General features: G+C 46.2%; 1 protein-coding gene across 4 annotated transcripts in view; it reads right to left on the bottom strand.

The window, feature by feature from the left end:
* Positions 1 to 26,644, bottom strand: part of BIRC6 (baculoviral IAP repeat containing 6) — a 1,722,273-nt gene that overhangs the window by 28,685 nt on the left and 1,666,944 nt on the right. For all 4 annotated transcript variants that reach the window (XM_069234691.1, XM_069234693.1, XM_069234692.1 and 1 more), the window contains 2 exons: positions 20,499 to 20,687; positions 494 to 628 (listed from right to left, as the gene is read on the bottom strand). In XM_069234691.1, the coding sequence (XP_069090792.1) occupies positions 494 to 628; positions 20,499 to 20,687 (324 nt within the window). The remainder of the gene's footprint in view (positions 1 to 493; positions 629 to 20,498; positions 20,688 to 26,644) is intronic.

Below are 26,644 nucleotides of genomic sequence, written 5' to 3'. Positions count from 1 at the left end.
GAGGGACAGCTCATCTCCGGATCAGAGCTGGCTGGCGAGGAAAGAAAATAATTTACATCAGCACGCCTGGACCGCAATGCCACTTCTGGTGCGGACAACTCACGCAGAGTTTATTGACACCACTTACTGGTGCACAGGGATTCCGCTCACAAAAAAACTTCTGGATCTAGTCTGATGCCTAGGAAATCCCAAGGTAAGAAATCTGCGGCTTGAAGTCTCTATAAGATGCAGTGAACAAAGCACATCACAATCAATTCCCATTTTTTCAAACAACTGCATGCTACATGGAAGAGGGCGATAATGATCCTTAATGCAACTACATGGTACTTTCTAGAGAAGTCAATCATACCACCTGTAACTCTCTATGCTGTTCTGTAACACTGACAGAATAATGTAAATTGGCAACTGAATGCAATAAGACATCTGTATCACCAAATTCCTGCTCAAAGTCTGTCAATCAAAAATAATGAATTCAAAGGTCAGGCATCCTTACCTTTAGAGCAGCTGCATGGTGAGACATGGTCCTGCCTACCCGTTTGTCAGTACTGTACTGCTGTATATCTGCAATCCAATCCTCACACTGGCCCATGATATCAGCTCTTTTCAAGTAAAAATGTTTGTGTATCACCTGAAATAGAACGGATCATGTAGTTAATATTCTGATACCATTTAAGATTTCACCATTACATTCAGGAAAGAAACAAACTGCTTTTAGGGTTTACCACTTTCAATTTTACAGTACAAGTTGAGTAACACATTGCGCCTAATTTTTAGAGACATTTATACATAATTTCTGTTCAATTCTGTGCTTCTGAAATATTTTAGATTTAAAACTGAACTAATTTAAGAAAGGCCGGCAGAGCAAAATGGCGGTCACATCTCGCTAGAGCTCCTGGCCGGAACCTAGAATTCCAGCATAATCAAGCTCTTTATCTGTCCCTTAGAGAGACCAAATCGGACTCTCCACCTGCACAAACCTGCAGCGGTCCGGGTCAGACTGGCACCAACATGTGCAATCTGGCGGTTACCAAGGGCTAGTAGTCCACCTGTGGGCTCTGGGGGTGACAATGCCCGCAATGCATTGATGGTTGGCTTGCCTGGTGCCCCCAAGGGGTTGCAAGAGGACAGAGGATTGGATGTCACCCCCTCCCCCATGTGCCTGTGGGGACGACCGCCGTAGCCCGCCTGGCAACAATGCCCTCCTCTCTTCCATGGAAGTGCCTCCGCCTAGGATCACCAGCGCTGTGCCGCAGCTATGGAGGTGGTTTCTATCCTTTTGATTCACCCCTTGAGCCTAGGGCCTGCCAGGCAGGGATGAGTGGTCATTCCTTCCCCAGATCTTTGGGTTCTGTTCCATGGAGAAGAATGATGAGCTGGGGGAGCTGTGGACTGACTCGGTGGCCTACCCACTTGATTTTTGGTATAACAGGTGTGTCTCTTGTAGGAAGCTGACTCAGTTTATGGTGTACACCTATGGTGTGGCACCCTATACTGAGTCAAGGCATAGTGTTTTGGTGCCTAGATAACCAAATCTTCCTAGGGGTAGCTGTGGAGAGCACCTCAGGCTTCTCAAGAAGGAGTGTAAAGCACTTACAATACCTCAGTAGTCAGTCAGTAATTGTCACACAAAAAGGAACCAAACCAGGTGTTGAAAAAATAAAGTATTCTTTTTTACACTACTACTATACTAACATTCATATCTCCACTTGGTGATATCTACACACAAAATATACACTTAACAAAAAGCAGGAAAATCATAATAATGCATGGGACCCCATGGGGTGGGGGTAAACCATATATTAAGAAAGTGGTATAAGAATGGAGGTGCCCAACCAAGGTAAGTGTGTTGAAATCCTAAGGGCAGGGAGTAAGGAATTACCAGAAGTAAGTATCAGAAATCCCACAGGCATCCGAGTGCAGAGTAGTTATTGAGCGGGGTGTCCCATAGGCTAAAACATGTCACAGCTGGAATTTGTAGGATTTAGGAACCTTCTCAGAGGACCCAAGGAAACCAGTTGGTACAAAGAAGGATGGATAGTACACCCACCCGTGGAAACTCAGAATATTGGAGTACCTACACCAGGGAGCCCAGGTGCACGGGAGTGAAGTTATGTAGGAAACCCTCGGAGTCAATGGGAGCCTTGGTTGCCCAGCTGCTGTTGTGACCAATGGACAAGGATGGTGGAACCCAGAGGTGGATTCCGAATGTGGAGAACCTGAAAAAAAAAAGGGGGCAGTGTTCAGACCACTCAGAAATGTTCAGACGATGCAGGTAGGCACTGCCCGACCTCCTAGAAGTGAAGTTCCTGCAGGTCAGTGAAGATGGAAGTCCAGTTGCGGAGTACAGGGGATGCAGGAATATCCTTGGAGTCACGCACAAGCTGTCCCACGTCAGTCACAGGATTTCAAGAGGGTCAGTGGTCAGCAGGACAACAAGAATTGGCAAATGCAAACGTCGACAAGGAGAAGATTGCAGGTTTTTGGGGACCAGCAAGGTCCACACAACTGGAGGGGAGTCATGGCTGGTGCTCAGCAGGAAGGAAAGCCAGCAAGAATCGTTGGTGCCCAAAGAGTGGCCCACTGGCAGCGGGCACAGGAAGTTGCAGGAAGGTCGAAGAAGCAAAACAAAACATGAGTCCCACACCGCAGGAGCTGCAAAGTGGAAGCTAATCTTGGAGTTCCAGAGTGCTGGAGCTTCTTGGAGCTTGAAGATCTCCTGGAGGAAGAGCCAAACCGACAAGCCTTCCGGTGGCTGCAGCAAGGGCCCACCGTCTCCCAAGTTGGTCAAGAGACAAGTTGGGCCCGGAGAGGACCACAGAACCACCACATGGGTTGCAGACCTCAATGTCCATGAGACAGCAGGATCCACCAGCCGGTTGTTCATGTCAAGGGAGATTTCTTCTTGCTTTTTGGAGCAGAGTCCTTGTGATCCTGGAGGATGAACAGGCATGGATGCTGCAGAATTCTTGCAGGAGCCAGAGAAACAATATTGCAGTTGAAGTCCTCTCAAATGGTTACAGTCTTGTTTCGGTTCCTAAAGCAGATCAGCAACGGTTCCGGAGGCTTGGAGCAGAAGATGTATTGCAGAGAGTCCCTGCCAGTCTTGCTCGACGAATCCGAGGACCCACCCTTGGAGGAACCCTTAAGTAACCCTAAAAGGGGGTTGGTCATTATCTGCAGTGACCCACCTATCAGAGGGGGTCAGGGACGTCATCTACCTTGCCTTACCAGTCAGATGCTCCCGGGGGCCTCTGCCCAACTTGTTTCCAAGATGGCAGAATTAATGGCTACCTGGCAGAGCTCTGTGAACCTCCCTACGGGAAGAACTGGATAGGGGGGGGTGGTCACTCCCCTGTCCTTTGTGTAGTTTCGCAACAGAGTGGGAACTGGAAGGAACCGGGGGGTTCCTGCACTGGTGCAAACTGGTTTATGCAAGGAGTGCACCAAGTGTGCCCTTATAAGCAGTATGGTGGTGCTGAAAGGCCACCTCATCCCAGCCCAGAGATACCTAATGCTAAAGGAGAGGTGGTTACACCTCCCTCCTACAGTAAACCTTTTGTTCTGCCTTCCTCTAACTCAAGTTAGGCTCTGTAGCAGGAGGGCAGAACAGTGTCTCGGAGTCAGCAGCAGCGTGGACTGGCAGGCAGACCCTGCCAGGCTGTAAAGGCAGATCTGGGGGATACTCTAAGGAGCAATGATGTTGTGTTCCTCCATCAACACCTGCCTAACAGGACGGGCCGAGTTGACAGAGACGGAAGGCCACATCTCCACCCTCAAGGGTACAGTGACTAAGTTGCAATACATGGTAAGAAGATTACAGAGTGTGCGGGTGAGATTGCGGCAAGGATCAAAGATGCAGAGGGCTGCTGTCATTGTAATTACCTTTGCTTTGTGGGATTGACTGAGGGAGGCGAGGGGGACTAGCCCCGAGAAATTTCTGGACACTTGATCCCATGGCTTCCTCCCTGGAGAACAACTATTCAATTATTTCCTAAATAAGTGGGCCCACTGAGCTCTTGACCAGCATTGCCCTCCTAGGGCCCCTCTCCACATCATTATTGCCCGATTTCTCAACTATTGGTATTGCCACCTGATCTTATGCACTGCAAGGTCCTTGGGATAAACAATATATGACTCCTATAAATAAGACCATAATTTTCCCATATTACACCAGACTTGTCGAGGCTCAAAGAAAGTTGATCGAAAAGGTCAAGCAGAAACTAAGACCTGTGAAACTTAAATACATGCTCCCATTTCCAGCCAAGCAAAATGTTTTCTTTCCCAGGGAAAGACTGTTCTTTGACTCTCCTGGGAGTGGGTTGAGGAGCACCACTCAAGGGCCAGAGCTGGGGCACCACAAATTACCTATGTTGCACAGGAAGGGGGGTAGGCCACGGTGTTGCTCTGCAAGATCTAGTCCTGCACGGTGCAGGTGTTCACAGGATGGTGGTGTTACCCAGAAGTGGAGGTCTGGCTGCGTATCAGGATCTTGAGACCCTTTCTGCACCCAGACCTCATTGACACTGATGAGAGCCAGAACCCACCCTCCTCCAGCTCGGAATAAGTTATGGAGAGACCTACGGTACTCCCCTTGAAATTGAACAGCGCCATCACTGATTACATAGGTGCCTCTGATTTTATTGAGTTTATTCAGTATGTTGAGTCAACTTATGCTTCTGGATGGGTAGTGTAGGGTGGGGGATATTTGGAGGGGTGTAGGTTTTCAGTTCTTTTGTTTTGCTTGGCTTTCTTGTTTACAAGGCATGCACCAACTTTATTTTCACATCATTCGCAACCTACTCCCACTATATTACAGCTATTCCTTTACTATGCATCTACAACTCAAGGTGTTAACCTGGAATGCCAATGGGCTCTTAGACAGGATCAACTGGGGGCAATGCTAAGGTATGTTAAAAGGCTGGTGCTCATCATTCTTCTCCTCCAGGAGAACCATCAGCTGGGTACAAATACCACTTTTCTTGGTCAATATAACTATACCAGAGCCTTCCATGTCAACTTCACCAGAGGGGTCAGAGGAGTACCTATTCTTCTGCACAGGACATACCCAATGGTTGTTACAAAGTCCCAGCTACTCGCAAGGCCGATATGTGCTCCTTGAGGGCACTCTGGAGTGTCAGCCTTGGGTTCTGGAAAGCATATATGTCTCCCCGGTGCTAATTAGTAGCATGTCTAAAGGTTTGCCTGAGGCTTTTCAGTGCAGCAAACTGATTCTGTGAGGGGACTTTAATGCAATTATGGACAGATCCTTAGATACATCTGACCCCTCACCAAGCACATACACACTGCCTTGGAGCTTGCGTGTGTTGGTGAGGAGAGAAAGACAAAGCCGACATGGCACCCCTCTCAGGGTTACATGACCACAAATCACTGCCTGTGGCATAGGTAAGTCACCCCTCTAGCAGGCCTTACAGCCCTAAGGCAGGGTACACTATACCACAGGTGAGGGCATAGCTGCATGAGCAATTAGCCCCTACAGTGTCTAAGTCCATTCTTAGACATTGTAAGTGCAATGTAGCCATATTGAGTATATGGTCTGGGAGTTTGTCATTACGAAATCCACAGCTCCATAATGGCTTCACTGAATATTGGGAAGTTTGGTATCAAACCTCTCAACACAAGAAACCCACACTGATGCCAGTGTAGGATTTATTGAAAAATGCAAATAGAGGGCATCTTAGAGATGCCCCCGGTATGTTAGCCAAACTGCTAGTGTAGGACTGACCGGTCTGTGCCAGCCTGACACTTTCAGACACGTTTCTGACCATATGGGGTGAGTGCCTCTGTGGTCAGAAACAAAGCCTGTCCTGGCAGTAAGCCTCAAAAGCTCAAGCCTCGGATTAGTGCCCCAGGGCACTCCAGCTAGTGGAGATGCCCGCTCCCCGGACAAAGCCCCACTTTTGGCGGCAAGTCTGGTGGAAAAATAAGGGAAAACAGGGAGGAGTGACCACCCCACTCAGCTGTGGACACCTCTAGGGTGTCCACAGCTGAGGTGACCCCCTCCCTGCAGAATCCTCCATCTTGGTTTGGAGGACAGGGACCAATAGGGATAGGAATGTGCCCCTCTCCTCAAAGGAAGTGGGCACAAGGAGGGTGTAGCCACCCTCAGGGACAGTAGGCATTGGCTACTGTCCTCTGTTCCCTAAAACACCACAAAAGCTAGGATTTAAGAGACTCCCTGAACCCAGCTCACCAGATTCCTGGCAACCTACAAGAAGGACTGCTTAGCTGAAACCCCCAGCAGAGAAGAAGGAAGATGACAACTGCTTTGGCCCCAGCCTTGCAGGCCTATCTCTTGCTTCAAAGAACCTGCAAAAGACCAGCGACGCGCCCAGCAGGATCAGGGACCTCTGTCCAACTTCAGAGGACTGCCCTGCACCCATAAGGACCAAGAACTCCAGAGGACAGCGGCTCTGTCTAAGAAAACCTCCAACCAAGGACTCCCACCTCGCCCATGGCCCATGTCCAGGTGGTCCACTAGCAAGAGAGGGTCCCCAGGCGATTGTGAGCAAGTGTCCACACTAGGTTGATCTCTCCACCCCTCCACGACAACACCTACAGAGGGAATCCAGAGGACCCCTCTGACCACAAAACTCTGGACAAAGATATTCAACGCCTAAAGAGACACTGCACCCGCAGCTACCAGGCCTTGGAAAAAACGACACCCGGTGTATTCACGTTTAGCAGGCGGCCCTCCTCCCTGTCTGACTGGTGGTGTGCCCGAGAAACCCCCTTCGACCTCGCTTGCAGTCTCTGAGTGACGCCCGGGGTCTCCCTCCTCATAGACCAGCATTGGAAACCCGACGTCCTATTTGCACCCTGCCACCCCTGTGCCACTGAGGGTGTGTGTTTGGTGCCTACTTGTGGCCCCTCCAGTGCTCCTTCAATCGCCCCGGTCTACCCTCCGAGCCGTGGGTACTTATCTGCAGACAGGCCTGATTCAGAGTACCTCTAGAGTACCATAGGAGCTCACGTAAAAATTGCTCAACTTTGACCTCTGCATCTGGCTGGCCCCGTGTTGCTGGTGGTGGGTGTTTGGGGTCAACTTGAACCCCAACCGGTGGACTTCCTAAAACCCTGAGATGGAAACTGCAAGTGTTGTACTTACCTGTAAAACCCTCTAACATTTCTTCTCCCCCGGGAACTGTTTCTGAAAATTGCACTGTCCATTTTAAAAACAGATTATTGCCAATATTTCAAGAGCTGTATAACTTATCGATTTCAAACAAAGTACTGTTGATACATGTGTGAAATACAAATCTAGTGAAGTACTAACCTGCAATGTGAATCTTTTGGTTTAAAAAATAAATTACGAAAATATATTTCTGCTATATAAAAACCATTGGTCTGGAGTTAAGTCACTGAGTGTGTGCTTCTTCTATTGTCTGTGTGTGTACAACAAATGCTTTGCACTACCCTGTGTTAAGCCTAACTGCTCGACCACAGGACCACAAAAGAGAGCATTAGTATTATCTACTTTAGCCTCTGTTAAGGTTCTGGGGAACCCCTGGACTCTGTACACACTATATCTGACTTTGATATAGTAAATACAGAACCAGCTTCCTACACTGAATATCTTGGACTCACTCTTTGGGAGGATAGGCCCAAAACTGTACTGTGTCCAGAACAGCTCTGATGAAAGGGAGCATCTGAGGGGGAGTCAGGTGTGACTTTGGCACTTTTATAGTGAACCCCAGCACGTGCAGGAGGTTCGCTCTAGTCTGAAGGTGGGAGATTACTTTCTGGGGAGAGTCCACTTTCAACAGCCAGTCATCGAGGTAGGGGAAAACTGAAACCCCCAACCTGCACAGATGAGCTGCACCCACCGCCATCACTTTTGTGAACACCTGAGGGGCACTGGTAAGGCTGAAGGGGAGCACGGTAAGCTGAAAGTGCTCATGACCTACCACGAATCGTAGGTAACATCTGAGGGCCGGCAGGATTGGAATATGGAAATAAGCGTTCTGCAAGTCCAACGCTACCATCCAGTCTCCTGGGTCTAAGGCAGACAGGACCTGAGCCAGGGTGAGCATTTTGAATTACTCCTGCTTGAGGAAGAGATTGAGGTCCCCAAGGTCTAGGACAAGACGTAAGCCCTTGCCTTTTTTGGGCAGCAGAAAGAAGGGGGAATAACAACCACGACTTATTTCTGATGCAGGGACCCTCTCTATGGCTCTTTTGGCCATGAGAGCTGCAACTTTCTGGCAGAGAAGTGCCAAATGATCCTCTAGAATACGGCTGACTGATGGAGGTATGGCTGGTGGGGCAGATTCAAAGGCGGGGGAGTAGCCCCTTCGAACAATCTTCAAAACCCACCTGTCCATAGTGATGGATTCCCAGTGGGGCAGGTGATGGCGAATCCTGCCAACAACTGAACCGGAGTGAGGGGACGGACTAGGAGGGTTTGGAGGCTGCAGCATGGGCAGGAGTGGACTGGGCAGACCTCTGGTTCCCTGTCCCATGTGGGAATTCGTGTCCCCAGCCTTGCAGCGGCTGAACAGCATGGGTGGCACAGTGGCTGGGATAGGGATGCGAAAGGGAGCCCCTTCCGTGGCCAGGAAACGGGCGAAAGGCGGACTGTTGGGGTCGATGGGCAGTGGAAAGGCCGAGGGACCGATTTATAGCCCTGGAGTCCTTGAACCTCTCCAAAGCTGAGTCTTCCTTGCCTCCAAAGAGACAGGAGCCATCAAAGGCCATATTCCTAAGAGTCTGTTGGACATCCCCTGAAAAAACAGATGTACGTAACCAGACGTAGCACCTCAAGGCCACCGTTGTCACAACCGATCTACCTAAAGAGTCGGTCGTTTCCAGCCCACATCTGATAGTGAACTTTGCAGTGTCTCTCCCATCGGTGACAGCTTGGGAGACAATAGCAAGGGCCTCCTCCGGTATCTGTGGCAGAACTTGTGCGACCGTATCCCACAGAGACTGGGTATAGCGACCCAAAAGGCATGCGGTGTTCAGTGACAGCAGCACGAGACTGGAGGAAGAAAACATCTTCTTCCCAAATTGTTCCAGCCTTTTTGATTCCCTATCCAGGTGTGCGGAAGGGAATGCGCCCGACGATAAGGTTCTCAGGCATAGGGTGTTGGGACAGGAATTTAGGGTCATTCGGGGGTGGCTGATGGCGGTGTGCGATAGTCCTGTTCACAGGAGCCCCTGTGTAGGGTCTGGACCAAGTACTCAAAAGGACATCGGTGAGGGCTTCACTGAATGGAAGAAGCTCAGATGTTGAAGCACCTCTGTCAGGAGATTAGATCTGATCTGAACAGCAGGCAGCTCAAGGCTGAGGACCTCAGCCACCCTACTGACCACCATGGAATAAGTTGCTCCCTCCGCCATAGCCACGGTAGGAGGAAACAGCATGCCAGCGTCTGGAGAATTGTCCAGGCCACTGGCCTCGCCCAACTCCTGTGCCCAGTACAAGCTAGGATGATCCTGGTATTCCTAAGGGTTCAGAGACTCACCCGAATTCGTACCCATAAAAAGGGTCAGAATCCAAGCTGGGGTGAATAGGCCCCATTGAAGGAGGAGGTGGTGTCAGCCGACGCCGGTCCAACTGAGTCGTTGGGGATGAGGATTGGGTCAACGTTGATGGTGGGCACCACCGACTTTGCGAGTGTCGACAATCGAACTGGCACAGGCGAAGGTCTCAATGGTACGGCCGGCGCAGATCTGAGAGCGGATCCAGAGGGGACCTTGGTGGCCGGAGCCACCGGTGCAGAACCCGAAGGCCCCCCGACCAAACCCCTTGGACCCAAAGGTGCCGTATCAGGATCAGTCTGCCCAAAAATGAGATGCTTGGCTTCATAAAACTCCTTTAATTGGGCAGCGGTCGCCCCAGCTCTCGGAAACTCAGGGAAGAGTGAAGAGGGCTCAGAAGCAGGCTCCAAAGATAGAGGTATCAAGCACTGATGCTCCTCTCACGTCGTACCAGCCGAGCGACGGGGTGAAGTTAAAGGATGACGGGATCTCTTAGATTTCTTCTTCTTACCTTGACCCGAAGACTTCAAAGAAGAAGAATGGTGGTGGCTCTGTGACCGGTCTCGAGACCTTCCCCTAGAGCAAGACTGGGACCTACGTGGAGTCGAGCACCGGGCCGCCATAACCTTGAGGGACTGCTCCCTCAAGGCCTTCGGGTGCATGGCCCGGCACTCGGAGCACGACTTTGGGTCGTGGTCGCTCTCCAGGCACCACAAACAGACCCAACGCGGACATCCCTCGACGCACCAAAAAACTCAACAAAAAGTCAACAAAAGAGTTGAAGTCAGTCAAAAAACATTCAAGGGTAGCTCTCTCCAGATCAGCGTGCAAAGAAAAGAACTGATGTCATGGCACTGAGGCAGTGTCTATGTACTACTCCCAATGTCATCATGGCGACTACAATGCCAACAACGCCCGCAGAGCCGACTGACACGCAACGGTAATGCTCGAAGAAAAAATCTCTGGATCCAGTTTGAGGCTTGGGGGAAAATTCTAAGGTAAGGAATCTGCAACTAGAAGTCTGTATCAGATTATCAGGTATGTCTTGAGTTTGGTTTGGTCCCCTTCAAAGACACAAAACTTTGTCAATGTAACATCCCCAGAATATATGTCGCTTGTAATCTGGCGTTCCACATTAAGAACTTTGCTACTTCGTTTATGAAGATGCAGGAGTATAGATGGTCAAATTCGGCTCCCATCGCTTTACCTTGTAACTGTAGGGAGTATTTTTGGTTGAAGATGAAAAAACTGTGTGCTAAGCAGAAATGCAGCTTTTCCAGATTAATATTTTGTGGCTGTAAAAGGTGTAATGGTTGAGGGGCTAACACTTTGTTTACTGCTGTGATTCCTTGTTCATGTTTGATCGAAGTATACAGAGTAACCATGTCAATGGTAACAACAATATAATCGGTTTGCCAATCTATGTAGTCCAATTTGCTTAAGAAATCCTTTATATCAATGATGTATGATCAAAGGTCTTTCATAAATGGTTGGAGCCTGCTATCAAGGTACTCCCTTACACAAAAACAAACAGAATCCTTTTCAGCGATGATGGGACACCCTGGTGAAAAAAAGCCATGTTTATGAGTTTTGGATAATAAATAAAATGTTGCCACTCTCAGGTGTTCAATGTATTATGACGTCTTCTTTTCAAAGGTCAAAAGTTGTTGGCTATACCATTCCTCCTGTTTATTTTTCAGTTCCATGTTAATTTTTTTTGTAGGGTTATTAACAAGTTTTAGGTAGTAAATAGTGTTCTCAAGTTGTCGGTGAACTTCCTTGATATAGTCATCAACATGTATGACTACAATGTTTCCACCTTGTCCAGTTCTTTAATATTGACTTCAAGGTTATTCCTTAGTTCACTAAGGGCTTGTTGTTTCTTTCTGGTTATATTCTTTGGGAGACACTTTCTTTTCTTGGTATATCTTGTACGTTGTTTCTCCAAGTTCTGTGTAGTTGCCATACAGAAAACTACAATGGAGATTTCTTTAGGAAATTGTGGGGGGAAAGAGGATTTGATCTGGATGTTGCATGTCAAGGTGTGAGAGGTATCAATTCCTAAGGCATCCACAGTTTGGTTTATATGTGGGTCTTGATTTGAATCTGGATTGGACAGTATTGAGAGTAGATGTATGTCCTCCAAATCACGAATAGTAGGAGAGCTGCAAGTCTGATTAATGCCTTCGGTACAAGCTAGTGCACATGTACACTCTGAAATCAATTCTGCCGCCATTTTACCTTTCTGATTATTTATAGCCAGAGTAGCATCGCTATGCATTTGAGGTCTAGCGCCAGAGACGGTTTTTCTTCTTTCAAGCACCAAGTTTATTAGGGAGAATGTTCTAACTTTAAAAACTGAATCACATTATTTGATCTTTCTGTGGGCCAATGTGATGTAGAAGTGCCACAAAGGAATGCTTCTTGAGACAACTTCACTCTGCTAGAATGTCTTTCACATCAAAATAAGTACATATTTTTCATTCAATCCTCATTAAGCAGCACTGCTCTGTTCCAGATGCAGAGCTTGAGCGATACCATACAAGATCTCAACAGAAATAATGCATAATCATAGGACTCAGCAGTGACTCGCTGAGCACCTTCCTGAATGTCCAATCCCAGATTCTGATTATGCAGTAATGTAGATGGGTAGGTATGAATAAGACAGTGTTTCACAGTGGAGCTGGAAATCACAAGATGTCTGCTTTAATAGATATACACTGTACTATTGGTCAGAGAGGCCCCTTATACCAATAGTCTCAGCACGTTTAGGCAAACCATATACCTGTTTCGGCAGGTGAATACAAAACACACTTGAATTTCCTTGGGACACCGCACCTCATTTCACAGTATGCTCATGATGTGTTGTTATATTTGAGGATGTCAGACTTATTGATGAATATGAGATGGTTTCAGCCTTGATGGGTGGAGGAAATAAGTGTTGTACCTGTTGTTGGTTGTTTGTCGGAGCCAATGGGGAAGATGCCCATCAGAATGTCTGAAGAGCTGTTTGTTGTACTTGGTAATATGATAAGCTTTGATATTAATAAGCTATTTGAGAGCAATGTTACAACAGCAATACAGAGTGAGTACATTAAATGGAATTTTGGGGGGCAACTAGTCATAGTATAGGCAGGGTGTATCACTTTAACCAAAAGTATTCTACTTTCCAGATGTTTCTTCAGTTTATGCCTGTATCCACCCAAATTGCACTTTAGGATATTGGATATGTCACCAACTTCCTTTAACTGGGAAAGAAGAACCCTTAAGATAGCCCTAGTACTGTGTTATGTGGAGTATTGATTGAAGGCATCTCATAATGAGTATTTATCAATATGCAATATGTGGCAGACTCATTTTGTTTTCAGAAGCATGAACGGTGTTTTCTTCACACGCCATGAAGGTGTGGCTGGGAAGTATGTGTGTGTGTGTATATATATATATATATATATATATATATATATATATATATATATATATATATATATATATATATATATACATATATACACACACACACACACACACACACATATACATATATACACACACACACACACGCCTTTCTATTCGTGAGTCGATCATGTGTAATCTGATAAACCCAATTTGCAATTTATTATGTTCTAAAAGACCAAGGAGAGCATCCGGAGTGGTTGTAAAAGACTGCTCAGATGTATGAAGATACCTGGCAACTTCATGGTCCACTTCAAAGGTTAAGGCATAGGATTTCTGCAGTTCATGACCTTGCAGTAGAGCTTGTGAGCTAAGAATTTCCAAGGTTGCCTGACACTCACAGCAAGAACATAAACACCAACTGGAATCCCATAAAAGGAATCTGATATACGCACCTCATCTACCCCAGGTGCTTGTGCGCTGATGCAGACATTTGTCTTAAGTACTAGGGACATTCAGCTGCATCACACTTCAGGGATGCAGTGGCAGTACACTTGACCGACTTTCCGTGATGAAATATGGTGAAGTCACCACAGCTTCAACTATTACAGTTGATACTAGTTAGGAAACATTCACAGACAAGCTCAGGTATATGGTTTGGTATTTTCTAAACACTGGCTAGCCATGATATGAAAGGGTAGCACAAGGTCCGTGCGAGTAGGATGGATAGATAGGGTATGGGACCTTTCTTTTTCCCTTTCTCTGCCTTTTCTTCTTCCACTATTTTTTATTTTCTCTTTGTCTATGTTAATGACGGTGGCACTGTTTATATATTTCAATATTCTGTCTGGATGATGATGACCAACTTGAATTAATTTCTTTTATTGGGTTTGGAACGTCAACATTGTATTTGAAAATGTGGATTGGCTTTTGAAAAATTCAGCAGGCTCAAAGTACCCATTGTTATAGGTGCTTATCTGAGACCTTGTGCGTTTAACCACAGTTTGGTTTTAGTTTTCATGTTAATAGCACTGTAACACTTATACTGACACATAATTCACTCACACTGCGCCGTTATACAGGAGCACCTCGATTACTTTAAATTGTGGAATTTAAGTTTCTAATAAATGTGATATAATAATCACAAACTTCATCGGTACAGAAAGTTCTTTACGGTACAACCACTGTCATGGTGGTTAATTCATATCCTTTCCCCGGAGGGACCAAAACATTTTTTTTATTACATTATTCACTTACCCCGCTCCCAGGGTACTGGGTTGCCCCATTTTTTCAAAACAAAACAATGACTGAGCACTTAAGGGGTTTAGGATTTCACAACGCTTCTCATGCAATACTTAGGAACGAGGTCCTCAAACTATTTTATATGATCCCAGAGCTGGATCAATACAACCAACAAGGTCTAAGTAACCAGTTACCCAGAGAGTGTTGCAGCTTCTTGGCAAATCACCTGGAACACGAATTATATTTATTATGGTGAAGTGCAGGGGGAGCCATGAACCGAAGAAACCAGACGCTTTGGATGTGGCCATGGCTATGTGGTTTCGAAATTTAAGGAAGTTTAAATCTGTGGGTGGGCAGCATTAAAGTCTAGTTTTCTCACCAGTCTACCTGTCCACTTAGGAGTGTAATGTCATCAACAAGAGAAATACTGAAATGGTGCACTGTCAGCCTGTGCAAAGTCTTTGGCTTCTCTTTGATGTAGACTTGGTGCTAAGACTGCAGTCATTAGATTTTTCTCCACACTAAGAACTGTTCCATTTTTTCTTGGGGTTGAGAGGTCACTGACCTGGATTGCTGAAATGGAGGACACCGTGTATAGTCTGTAGCACTCAGGTACCTATAATTGCTGTGGCTGCAACTACTGAAGGCCTGAGTGAGTCATCGTTTTGGGAAGGCACAGGGTTGGCATATGGAATCCTTTCCTGGCAGGTATCCAAGCTCTGAAGAACGGTAAGCCTTTTCTTCTATGAGCTCTGTGTAATCAGTGTGCCGAATTTTGAGACATTTCCTGAGGTCGAGCTAGGGGTCGGTGTTGAGTCTTGAGCCTACCTAAATGCTTTTCATGCTGAGGAAGACTTTAAGGGTCATGGGCCTTGATGCTGATCATGTTTCTGGCTAGGCTCTCAACACTGGATGGTGATGGGACATTTATCTTGGGAAACGCAAAAGGTGTCACAATAGGTCCTTTAAGTGCTAAATCTAGGTAATCCTCTCCTCTGGTATTTTTGCTGATGTGGGATCTGAAAAAGACAGTTTCTTTCTCTTCTTCTGACAGCCAAACTTAGCCCTCAGATCTTTCAAATTTCCTGAAATGTGTACTTTTTACCAACAGAGTAAGAACCCGGCAGACAAACCATTCAGTAGGTTTGTTGATCCACTATTTCCTTTGGCCACAAAGGCAACGCTTATTAAATAAAGATGGTGTAGTGGCTGCAAAGGCAGAGCAAGGAGAGATTCATACTGGAAAAAACAGAAATATAAGCAATCAATATAAAAAGGATGAATTTAATCACTGTGGTCCAATGACGGTTGAGGGAAGACAAAGAATTCACCTGAAAAGTATCCGTGAAAAATCTGACATACTATGAACAGTCTTGCCTTACAGAGGGAAAAATGAACTGCTGAAATGACACAGTTGTTTTACTCTGGAGGAGTAATACAAGAGTTGTGGAAATATTCTACATGAATGGTGACGACTAGGTGTATCATTTCCTGTTTTGGTTTAATTTGATGTGGAGAAATTATGAGGTTTAGAGCCAAATGTATGTAGAAATTGAATTTAAACTCAAAATGGCTCCATTTAAATAAAAAATACCAGAACGATGCCTCCAACAGTCATGTTTTGTACTAGACCATAACTGAGAATGTTATTGATAGTCATGCTTTCCAGGATCTCTCACACATACAGTTTCACTGTTTATGAATACACCTGTGCCTTCTCTTTCTAAAGGAGTGCCTGGAAAAGTAATGTCTGCTTTTTGATGTGCAGCAAAGGGAAGTCAGCACCTGGTGCTGAAATGTTCAAATTTAAAGAAGATATTCTATATGTGTTTAATTAGAGACAATATTTTTGAGAGGGGATGGGGAAGGAAAGGGAACAACTGGCAAATGCATTAAATGTAACATGATAAAACAACTTCCAACAGCAAAAAGGTTGACAGGATTCCTCATTAAGGCATCCAAGTAGTACAACATTTCTAATGGTCACAATCTTTGGTGGTGGTAATTTCTGGTTAAAAAGCTAAACTATAAAGGTACAATTGTGTATGCGTCCTTTCACTGGACGAAGCAGGATTTTTCATAAATCATATATCTTCTAAGTGATTGTTTCCTAGTTCCAATTCTACACAAGCCGGGTTAAATGTACTCTAACTGTAAATTGACAAATCAGAAGCTGCTCTCATAAGTCACAAAGTGAAACCATTTCATTAGGAAATTAAGAAATTGCTCAGTGGATTTAAGGTTTGCTAGAGATAAATGCTGTGAATAGGTGCGTGCTAGTTCGTGTTCTCTCTCTCTCTCTCTCTCTCTCTCTCTCTCTCTCTCTCTCTCTCTCTCTCTCTCTATATATATATATATATTCTAATCATCCGCACAAACATTAAAAAGAAATGCTAAGTAATCAGTTTCCATTATAAACAATTCATGTGTATGGTCTACAAAAAAACAAATCTAATATGTGAGAAATGCAATAGAATAAAATATCACAAATGGGCTGTAATAAAGTTCATGTTCTTTCTCATGACTAATTCAAAAGATAAACGCCACAACATGGCCTTGACTGGCTGCACAAGGACAAAATTAACATTTGGTAGCAATACAGATCTTTCTAATTACTCTTCTCATAAATCAGCTTGCTCCGGCTTCTTAAAATGACTTCATGTCCTAGTCAAAGTCACACCTAACTTAACAGGGAAATGGAACTGTATTTTGCGGCGAGAAAACTGTCAAGAGGCAAGCGAGCCTGATCATGCCTCTTAAAGCAGTGGTTCCTAACCTGTGGTCCGGGGAACCCTTGGGGTCCACGAAGCCTCCTCGGGGGGTGTGCAACTGCTTAGAAAATTAAATAATATTAACCGATTAATAAAGTGTACATAAGTAAGGTGGCTAAATGTACAACGAATTTTTTTTAAACGCAATATAAAAGTCAAGGAATTTGAAAACGGAGGCTCAAAATTAAATTACTCTTCGATTGCATCTTGTGTGTAGTGAAGGAGCATCAAACAATATAGTATGATAGTATGAAGCGTGGCTTCAAATGAATTTAGAAAAGCTCCAACCTTCCTATAAATTATTTTGTTTTATTTATATTTGTTTGCAAATTAAATAAAATGTGTTAACATTTGTATATGTGTTTCATAAATGCTTGTTTATGTATTTTTTGTGCATTGTTTTATGGTTCAAATACTCAACAATGTTTAGGCCGGGGTCCTCAGCTTCCAATAATGGCTGGTCCCCGGGTTCCAGAAATGATTAAGTGAGGGTCCACAGAAGTCAAAAGTCACTGTCTTATAGTATTAAACTAACCTAACCACGTAGGCTGGAGTATTATTCCGTGAGAGGCTCCTTATAATGAAACACTGATCCTACACTTAGTGGGATCAGGAATGGTTGGAGAATAAACGCAGTTGACTATTGCCTTATTAATATTTAGATTATGAATACAGCAGAAATGATTCTGACAATACTAGTTTTTGTGTCCTAACGGAGAATTAAAATCATTAATTGAGATCAGCCTGAAACAGTGCAGCATTTATGCCTACGTTTTATACAGCACCAAACATTGCTTTCTGGCTACTGATGGGTGGTGCAACGGTACTCAGCTGAGAGCCTGACAACGTATAGAGTTGCAGAATGTCTCACTAGCTGCCCCGATCATCGCAGGTGTTCGGCAGAAATGCAGCCCAAACAGTTAATTTTTTATCTGATTCACTTCCGTTCTCAAGGTGGGAAGTACTTAAAAAAGCCTGACGCTTCCGAAGCCTAGTCATCTGACTGCTGGGTTCTGTTATTTGACAGCTTGGTTGTGGATTCGGTGCAAGCTGGCTGGCAATGAGTTCCATGGTGAGTGCATGGAGGAGTCAAGTTTTAAAAGAAGTCCGGTCCTTTGATCCAAGAGGCCTGGTAGATTGTTCTATGTCTCGACTTTAATACTCAACTACAATGCTGGGCAGTGGAATGCTTTTGTTCGTTTGACAGCGTTACATGCAAGCTGTTACATCAGTTCAGCCACTACATAACCAGGACCAGAGTTCGCTCAAGCCAGCAACATATCTGCAAGACCTTTTAGAGCATTGACTAGCGCAGATTGATTTCTTTTGTTATGGCAATGATTAGGTATGGGAATGATAGTAGGTGGGGTTGTTCGGCTATACCTGGTGTCTTCCGCACTGGAAGTGACGTGGGCAGTGCCAATATGGGAGCAGACCAGGGGCGTTAATATAAGTTACCTCTTGGCCAATGCGTAGCAGATTTTAATGCAGGCCACGATCAACTGGGAGATGGTCTGTTTCTGCACAGCCTTCCCCATCCTCGCTCCAACATACCCACCAAGAGTTGGTTGTCTAAATGGAACTCTTTCTTACGGTCCAGGGAGAATGACAATGATCTTTTTTGGGTCCAGTGGGTGTAGTCACTCTTCCTCCTTAGATGGATTCAGCGGAGTGTAAAAGGGAGGCAGGGTGATGGACTGGCCTACATGAAGGTAACTGACAACTTTTGGCAGGAAGGAAGCTCTAGTGCGAAAGTTCGTCTGGGAACATTCTTTGGTAAGGAGACTTAGATGATAAAGCCTGGAGCTCACTGACCCATTGGGCAGGATGTTATTGTCTTGATGGTAGGAAGCCCTTTAAGGTACCCAAAGGAAAGCCTTGCTAGGCAGGAGAAATAATAAATAGAAGGACCAGAGAAAGGGAAGCAGATGTGGGGGGGGGGGGGAAGGGGGGGGAGGTCATCTCACTTCTCTGTACACCATGCAACAAACTTGTTCCAACGATCAGCGTATGCTGTCTTAGGTGGAGGGATGCTGAGCTGTCAAGTTAACATTACAGACTTCGGGCAGAAGGTCGAAAGCTGTCATGTGTTGCTGCTCAATTTCCACACATAAAGAGAGCGTTAACAGGTTTAGGCGGAGAACCCTCCCCTGCTGCTGCTACAGAAGATCCTCGTGAAGGGCCAACTTGACTGGATGAGTTTGAGAAAATGGGTTGTTCCGTAACTGGGGTCTGAGCCCAGAGATACTCACAGAGGCAATAAAAGAGACCCACACTCAAAGAATAAATCTGTAGGAAGCTGGACCACACCAAAAGGCCACTCTGGTAAGCACTTGGGCAGCTGGGTGCAGAGTTGCAGTACGTGTCGAGTGCCCAATATATTTCAATGGGGATTGGTCTCTGTGGATTTAGGCTGCAGGCTTCGACTAGGGGGCCATTCGGGAGCAACCAACAGGTAGGTCACAAACGTGGGGAGCTCGGGATGTAGGCGCACCTTTGGTCCTCTTCATCAGAGACCAGGGGCGACAGATACAGGGGTGTCCTTTGGCCACAGGTTTCCTTGTCCTGGAGCACTTGTGGTTGGGGGGGTCCTGTAGTCTGAGGCTGCAGGCGTTGTCGTGGTGTCCATGAGGGCTGAAACCACAGTGGACTCGAGGTCAGGTGAGCCGAGGGATGTCGTTGACACCAGGGGTCCACTTCAACTCAGGTCGGCGGCAACAGGTGCAGTGGTTGCTTTAGGTGTTGGCTTCTCTCACTGTGGTAGTTGCAAGAGAAGGGACCTGCGTGGAGAGGCTGCAGGCGACTTCATACAATCCAGGAGGGGTGAAACTACAATGGTCTCAGACTCTTGATAGCTGAGGGACATTGTTGACACTGGAAGTCCACTCCCACTTGGGTCGGTGATGGCGGGTGCAGTGGTGACTTCAGGTGTCTAGTCTTGGTACCGGAGACTGCAGAGTCCTTTCTTTGGAGTTGTTTGGAGACCAGGTCCGCTGCTCATGGGAGACTTGAGTCTTTTTTGAAGGCAGGAAGTCCTCTCAGATTTCTGGAGGTTCCGCTGCAGGACGAGGCATCTTTTTGGTGCAGATTAATTTGAAATCTTATTAGCTTGACTGCTATGGAATCCACAAACCCACAATGAAAGGCCACACACCCAAAGAAAACGGATTGGCCGTAAGCATAGGTCATATTTTTTGAGTGGGTCACCATTTAAGGATGGTGGATCTTCAACGAAAGCGTACATACCCTGCAGAGCTGTTTAAAATGTGTGCATTTCCCTTCAGAACCCATAGGAAATTAAGTCATATTAACATTAAACTTACGCAAAAACAAAACTCCTACATGTTATGGGTTTGATAATTATATGCAAACATTTTAACAAGTTTTTTCATGTGACAATATTGCCATCCTGTCTGCAACTTTCCCAGACATTCTTACACTGCAATAGTAACTCAAGGTGTATACTGTTTCAACAATGTAATACATTGGCAAAAATGGGGCACAGCATCTAAATAACACTAAACATTAAAATGCCTCACCAACTCAGTTCTACCAGATAATTTGTGGTTCGTAATACGTAATAGGTCTTACCTCTTTGAAGCATGGTGAAGGATTTTTGATCTGCTCTAGCATGGCCCATTTTACTGTTGCTTGTCGAATGTTTCCATCATACTCTCTAGAGCTCTGAGTGCCGCTTGGAGTCCCCCTTGATCTCTCATACCCAGGCTCATTGAAGTAAGGCTCAGATACCAAAATAAGCGACTGAACAGACACCAAGACCTGTTGAGAAAAATATGTATCATTTAGGCGGATTAATGTCATTACAATAGCATCTCCAAGGCACCTGTCTCTGACATGACTTGCTGTTCCATCTATTTTACTGATCTTCGGTGCTATAGGTTCCCCAGCTGAAGGGGAGCAACTGCAATCTACTACAGTAGGACATTAAATTTCCTAGAAAAAACTCTTATCCGTGTAAGCCAAATTAACATCCCCAAATTGGAGGAGCAGCACATCAACATAATCTCCAATGTACAAATCAGTAAATAGGCTGGCATTTTCTTCTATGCATGACTGCTTATAAACTCTGTAACTGTGCTCATGACAAGAGGGAGGTTGTATCAGCTGCATAGAGAGCTCCAACTATCCACATCTTCTTTAGCTTTTCCTTTGATAAGCCTGTTCCACTATTACAGACACCAAATGCTACTGACGCACATCTACAAAGAACTGCACATCATAGGAATGGCCTATCTCAACCACAGCCTGAACTTCTACACTCCCACGAGGCAGCTCCAATCCTCCAAAATCGCCTTCACTGCCATTTCCAGAATCAGGAAGAGCACAGCTGGAGGCAGATCCTTCTCTTATCGCGCAGTCCGGACATGCAACACGCTCCCACTCAACCTCAGACAGGCCACCTCGCCTAAGCAGTTGAGGAACGATCTTAAGACCTGGCTTTTCAAGTGAGCAGCACGCCTGCAACAGTGCCTTGAAACCCCATGGGTGATAAGTTGTGCTTTACAAGTGACTGATTGACTGCCCGGTATAGCCCGCTATGAATAAACACCAAGATTGTCATGCAAAATTAAGATACAGATTTATAGTCTGGAAAACAGAAAAACAGATGCTATTGCACAAGAACTGTAAAGCTATTAATGCCTCAGAAAGACAATCAAAGATAAGACCATTTTGAAGTGAAAAGGCCTTACAGGCTAAAGTTAGAGAGGCAAGGGAGATGCATGTTTGCAATCAAATATCCGTTTTTGAGTTAAGAGTGCACAGATACTGCATACTAGCCACTCAAGACCAATGGCACACAAATACAAACAGACAAATGCACAAGCATTTATTTAGGTGTCTTTCTAAAGTAATGAATTCTGTTTCAGAGTGCTTGGAAAGGGAGATGGGTAATGAAAATAACTCAGCTTCTGATTTCTGGACGTATGACAAATGGGCTAAGTGAAACAAGAGCCCCAGAGGGTGTAACCTGTGCTACCATAATATTATGGCTCCCTGCATAGCACTTTTAACAACAGACTCTTTCCTACCTAAAACGATTTGTCCTACTACTATATTTAACCATTGTTAACACCACTAACAGTTGACTGTCTTGAACTGGAAAAGCAAATCCACTGTTCTTTATCAGAAGGGATTTTGTTTGCAAACACTAGGCATACAAATGATGCAAACTGCTTGCATAATTCCAGTTCTGAAGACCTCACCAACTCTTCCTTTTTATGGAAAAAAGCTCATTCTGAGAGTTTACAAAATATCTCCCAAAACTACTGATGAGAGAACCTTCCACCGATCAGTTTTCAAACACTCACCTTAAAACTGTAGGTAAGTGCAAACCATTGCAAAGAAGATGAAAGCTCTGCTGTCTTTAAAAGAAATCCAATTTGTTTATATGAACAAGTTACATACCATCTGTAATGCATTATCTGGCAGAGACTATCTGGCTGCAGAATCCTTGCCTTTGAATTTCCCAGGTGCCAGACTGGATTCCATAACCTTTGCTTTAACAGTACACCCCCGTGCGCGCCGCCAGGTGGTTTCATTCGGTTCCACATGGCGCAGTTCGCATCGTTAGTGCTGAATGCGACATCGCAGTCACTTATATTAGGTGCCAACCTAGCTGCACAGACATCACTTACTTTTTCCACGGCTTTTCATGCCAGGAGCGCAGAGCCATGCAGAACAAAAAACTTACCTTTAGTAACGCATTATCTGGTAGAGACTCTAATTGCAGATTACATACCTTTGAATTCCCAGGCGTCGGCTGGAAATCCGTAATTTTTTGCTGATCAATACCCTGTGCGCGTAGTCCAGATCTGCGTACGTAATTTAGCTCTGCATGGCTTTGTCAGCATGGTTGGAGCCATCTGTGACATCACGGTCCCCTATAAAGGTACCACCTCGGTGCACTTACATCAGTTCTTTTGCCCACACAAATTCCACACAAGAAGCGCTACAGCAAAACTAGGGCCCTGAAAGGGATAAACCCTAACCGTACTAGACATATTCACAGAGAGGGGAAGCATGGGTGGGTATAAGGAATCTGCAGCTAGATAGAGTCTCTACCAAATAATGCATTACCAAAGGTAAGTAACTTGTTCATCTGATAGAGACTTCTAGTTACAGATTCCTTACCTTTGAATAGATATCCAAACCATATTCTCCTGCCGGTGGGCTGCAGATACCTCAACTACACTAAAAAGTCCTGCAGAATTGAACGGGCAAAGTGTCAGTCTCTCCGTACCCAACGGTACAGGAAGTAATGTTTTGCTAACATGTGCAAAGATGCCCACGTTGTCGCCTGACAAATCGCCAGGACTGGAACGCCTTTAGCTAACGCAGTGGTAGCAGCTTTGCTCTGACAGAAAGAGCCCTCAAGCCCTCAGGAGGCTGCTTCCTGGCCAATGCGTAGCAGATCTTGATGCAGAGAATGACCCAGCACGAAAGGGTTCGCTTCTGCACTGCCCGACCCTTCTTTGCTCCAACATACCCCACAAAGAGTTGGTCATCCATCTGGAACTCTTTTGTGCAGTCAATGTAGAACAACAACGCTCCCTTTGGGTCCAGTCAGTAGAGTCGCTCCTCTTCCTTAGAGGAATGTGATGGAGCAAAGAAGGTGGGCAGGGTGATGTTCTGACTCAGATTAAATGGGGTCACCACCTTGGGGAGGAAAGAGGCAAGAGTTTTAAGTACCACCTTGTCTGCATAGATAGAGAGATATGGTGGCTTTGATGACACAGCTTGCTTCTCACTCACCCTTCCTGGCAGATGTTATTGCCACTAAGTAGGCTGTCTTGGTGGTGAGCAGCCGGAGCGGACAGTTGTGTGCAAAGGCTCGAACATCCGAAATGTGAGGACCAAATTTAAGTCTCATTGAGGCATAACATAAAGGGCGTAGGGGGAAACATATGTACAAGCCCTTTGAGGAATCTACGTACAATGGGGAATTTAAACAGAGAAGGCTGACCAGGCACCCGAAGATATGCTGATAAGGTAGAAAGATAGCCCTTGTGAGTCCCCAAGGCAGAATCCTGCTAGGCAAGACAAAGTATGATGAGAAGGATATCAGAAACAAGCAGAAAGATGATCAATAGACCTTTCTGTACAATAATATACAAAGCGTTTCCAACAGCAGGCGTATACCATTTTAGTGGAGGGACGTGTGGCTGCCAAAATAAGTTTACAGACTTTAAGAAGAAGGTCAATAGCAACCAACTGCCGCCGCTCAATCTCCATGCATGAAGGCGCAGAGCTGATAGATTCGGGTGGAGAACCATCCCTTGCTGCTGAAACATGGGATCTTTTAAAGCAATCGGAGGACTGATGCTCATTCTGAGAAGCTGGGTATACCAGACTCTCCATGCCCAATTCGGAGTAGGATGACTTGGGCCAGGTCGTTCTTGATCTTCTTGAGAACCCTGGGCAGGAGTGGTATGGGAAGAAAAGCGTACACGAGGCCTGAACTCCACTCGCGTCAAAAAACCGTCGCCGAGCGATTGTCACCTTGGAAACTCCAACGTGAAATACTGCTGACATTGCCCGTTCTCTGTGGAGGCAAACAGATCTAACCAACGCTCTCCCCACTACTGAAAGAGTCCATGCGCCACCTGCAGATGGCGATACCATTCGAGATCCGCTATGCATCGACGGCTCAGTTCGTCGGCCCTGGTGTTCAGAGAACCTGCCAGGTGTTGAACCACCAAGGTTATGCCCTGCTGTTCCAGCCATGTCCAGAGACGCCAAGCCTCTTGACAAAGTGTCCACGACCCACAAAGCCCTGCTTGTTGCAGTACCACATCGCAGTGGTGTTGTCCGTGAACACCTGCACTAACTTCCCTTCACAACAGGCAGAAATGCTTTCAATGCCAGTTGGATTGCCGTAGCTCCAGCAAGTTGATATTGAGTCCGGATTCCGACTGAGACTACAGGCCTCTGATATCCGCCTCTCCCAGATGGCCGCCCCATCCCAGAAGTGACGTATCTGTCACTATTGTGAGATCTGGCTGGGGAAGGGTGAGGAGTCTGCCTCTGACCTAATCGCAGTTCACTAACCACCACTGCAGGTCCTTTGCAGTTCCCTCCGAGATCCAAACTGTGTCGGTAAGGTTTCCCTGATGCTGTGTCCACTGGAACTTTAGGTCACACTGCAGAGCCCTCATATGCCATCTGGCATGTTTGACTAACAGGATGCAGGAAACCATGAGTCCCAACAGCCTCAGAGTCTGTCTCACCGAAATCCAGGATAGAGGCCGAAACATCGGTATCATAACCTGAATATCCTGGACCCGCTGCTCGGGAGGATAAATCTGAAACTGCACTGTGTCCAGAACAGCCCCGATGAAAGGGAGCTTCTGAGAGGGAGTCAGGTGTGACTTTGGCACATTTATAGTGAACCCCTTCAAATGTAAGAGGTCTGCTGTAGTATGAAGGTGGGTGACGAGAGCATGGAGTGTAGAAGCCATCAACAGCCAGTCGTCGAGGTAGGGAAAGACTGAAATCCCTATCCTGCGCAGATGAGCTTCTACCACCACCATCACCTTGGTGAACACTCTAGGGGCACTGGTGAGACTGAAGGGGAGCACGGTAAACTGAAAGTGCTCATGACTCACCTTGAACTGCAAGTAACGCCTTTGGGTGGTCAGGATGGGGATGTGAAAATATGTATCCTGCAAGTCCAATGCTCCCATCCAGTCTCCTTGGTCTAGGACAGACAAGACTTGAGCCAGTCAGCATCTTGAATTTCTCCTTTCTGAGCAAGGGATTGACGTCCTTTAAATCCAAGACCCTTGTTCTTTTTTGGAATCAGAAAGCAGCAGGAATAACAACCACTGCCTACTTCTGAAATTGGGGCCCTCTCTTTGGCTCCTTTGGCCAAGAGAGCCGTAACTTCTTCGCGAAGCAAGATTAAATGATCCTCCATCAGCAGTTCTTTCAATGGAGGGATTGAGGGAGGGAAAGACTGGAAGGGGCAGGAATAGCCTTCTGCATGACCTGCAAGACCCATTTGTCCGATGTTATGGACCGCCAGTGAGGGAGATGAAATCGAATCGTCCCATCCAACTGAACAAACATGGGCTTTCAGAACCATACTAGGAGGGCTTGGGCGTTGCGGTAGAGGGGGGCTGGGTGGTGGCTGACCTCTGGCTAGACCCTCTGGGTCTGAAGGTACCAAGACCTTGTCCTTGCACTGGATGCTGTGAAGACTGAGGACGGTGGCCGACCTGTGGGTGGCATGGTAACCCGCCCCTTCCAAAGCCTCAAAAGGGGTGAAAGGCAGACTGCTGGCGAGCGGACGCCGCAAGGCCCAAGGATCGGGCTGTAGCTTTAGAGTCCTTGAACCTCTCAAGAGCAGAGTCTGCCATTTCTCCAAAAAGGCATGAGCCATCGAAGGGCATGTCCATCAGATCTGCCTGGACATCCCCGAGAACTCAGTGGTATAAAGCCAGGCATGGCGACGAAGGGCCTAACCGGGGAAGCCAAAGGGAAGGAACCATGGGAAGTGGAGGCTTGGACCACCAAGCTCTCTAGGGCGGGGTGTTGGGTGAGGAATCTAGGGTGGGTAGGAGCTGGTCGATGGTGGCGGGCAATTGTCCTATTTACAGTAGCCCCTGTGCTGGGGTTGGACCACGCCCCCAGCAGGACATCAGTAAGGGCCTCATTGAAGGGTAACATCAGCTCCGATGCAGCAACTCCCGGCTGAAGCACCTCTGTCAGGATGT

This window comes from Pleurodeles waltl, chromosome 5, assembly GCF_031143425.1.
Source record: "Pleurodeles waltl isolate 20211129_DDA chromosome 5, aPleWal1.hap1.20221129, whole genome shotgun sequence".
NCBI lineage: Eukaryota > Metazoa > Chordata > Amphibia > Caudata > Salamandridae > Pleurodeles > Pleurodeles waltl.
The sequence above is the reverse complement of the archived record's forward strand: the minus strand, read 5'-3'. Positions and strand labels throughout refer to the sequence as shown.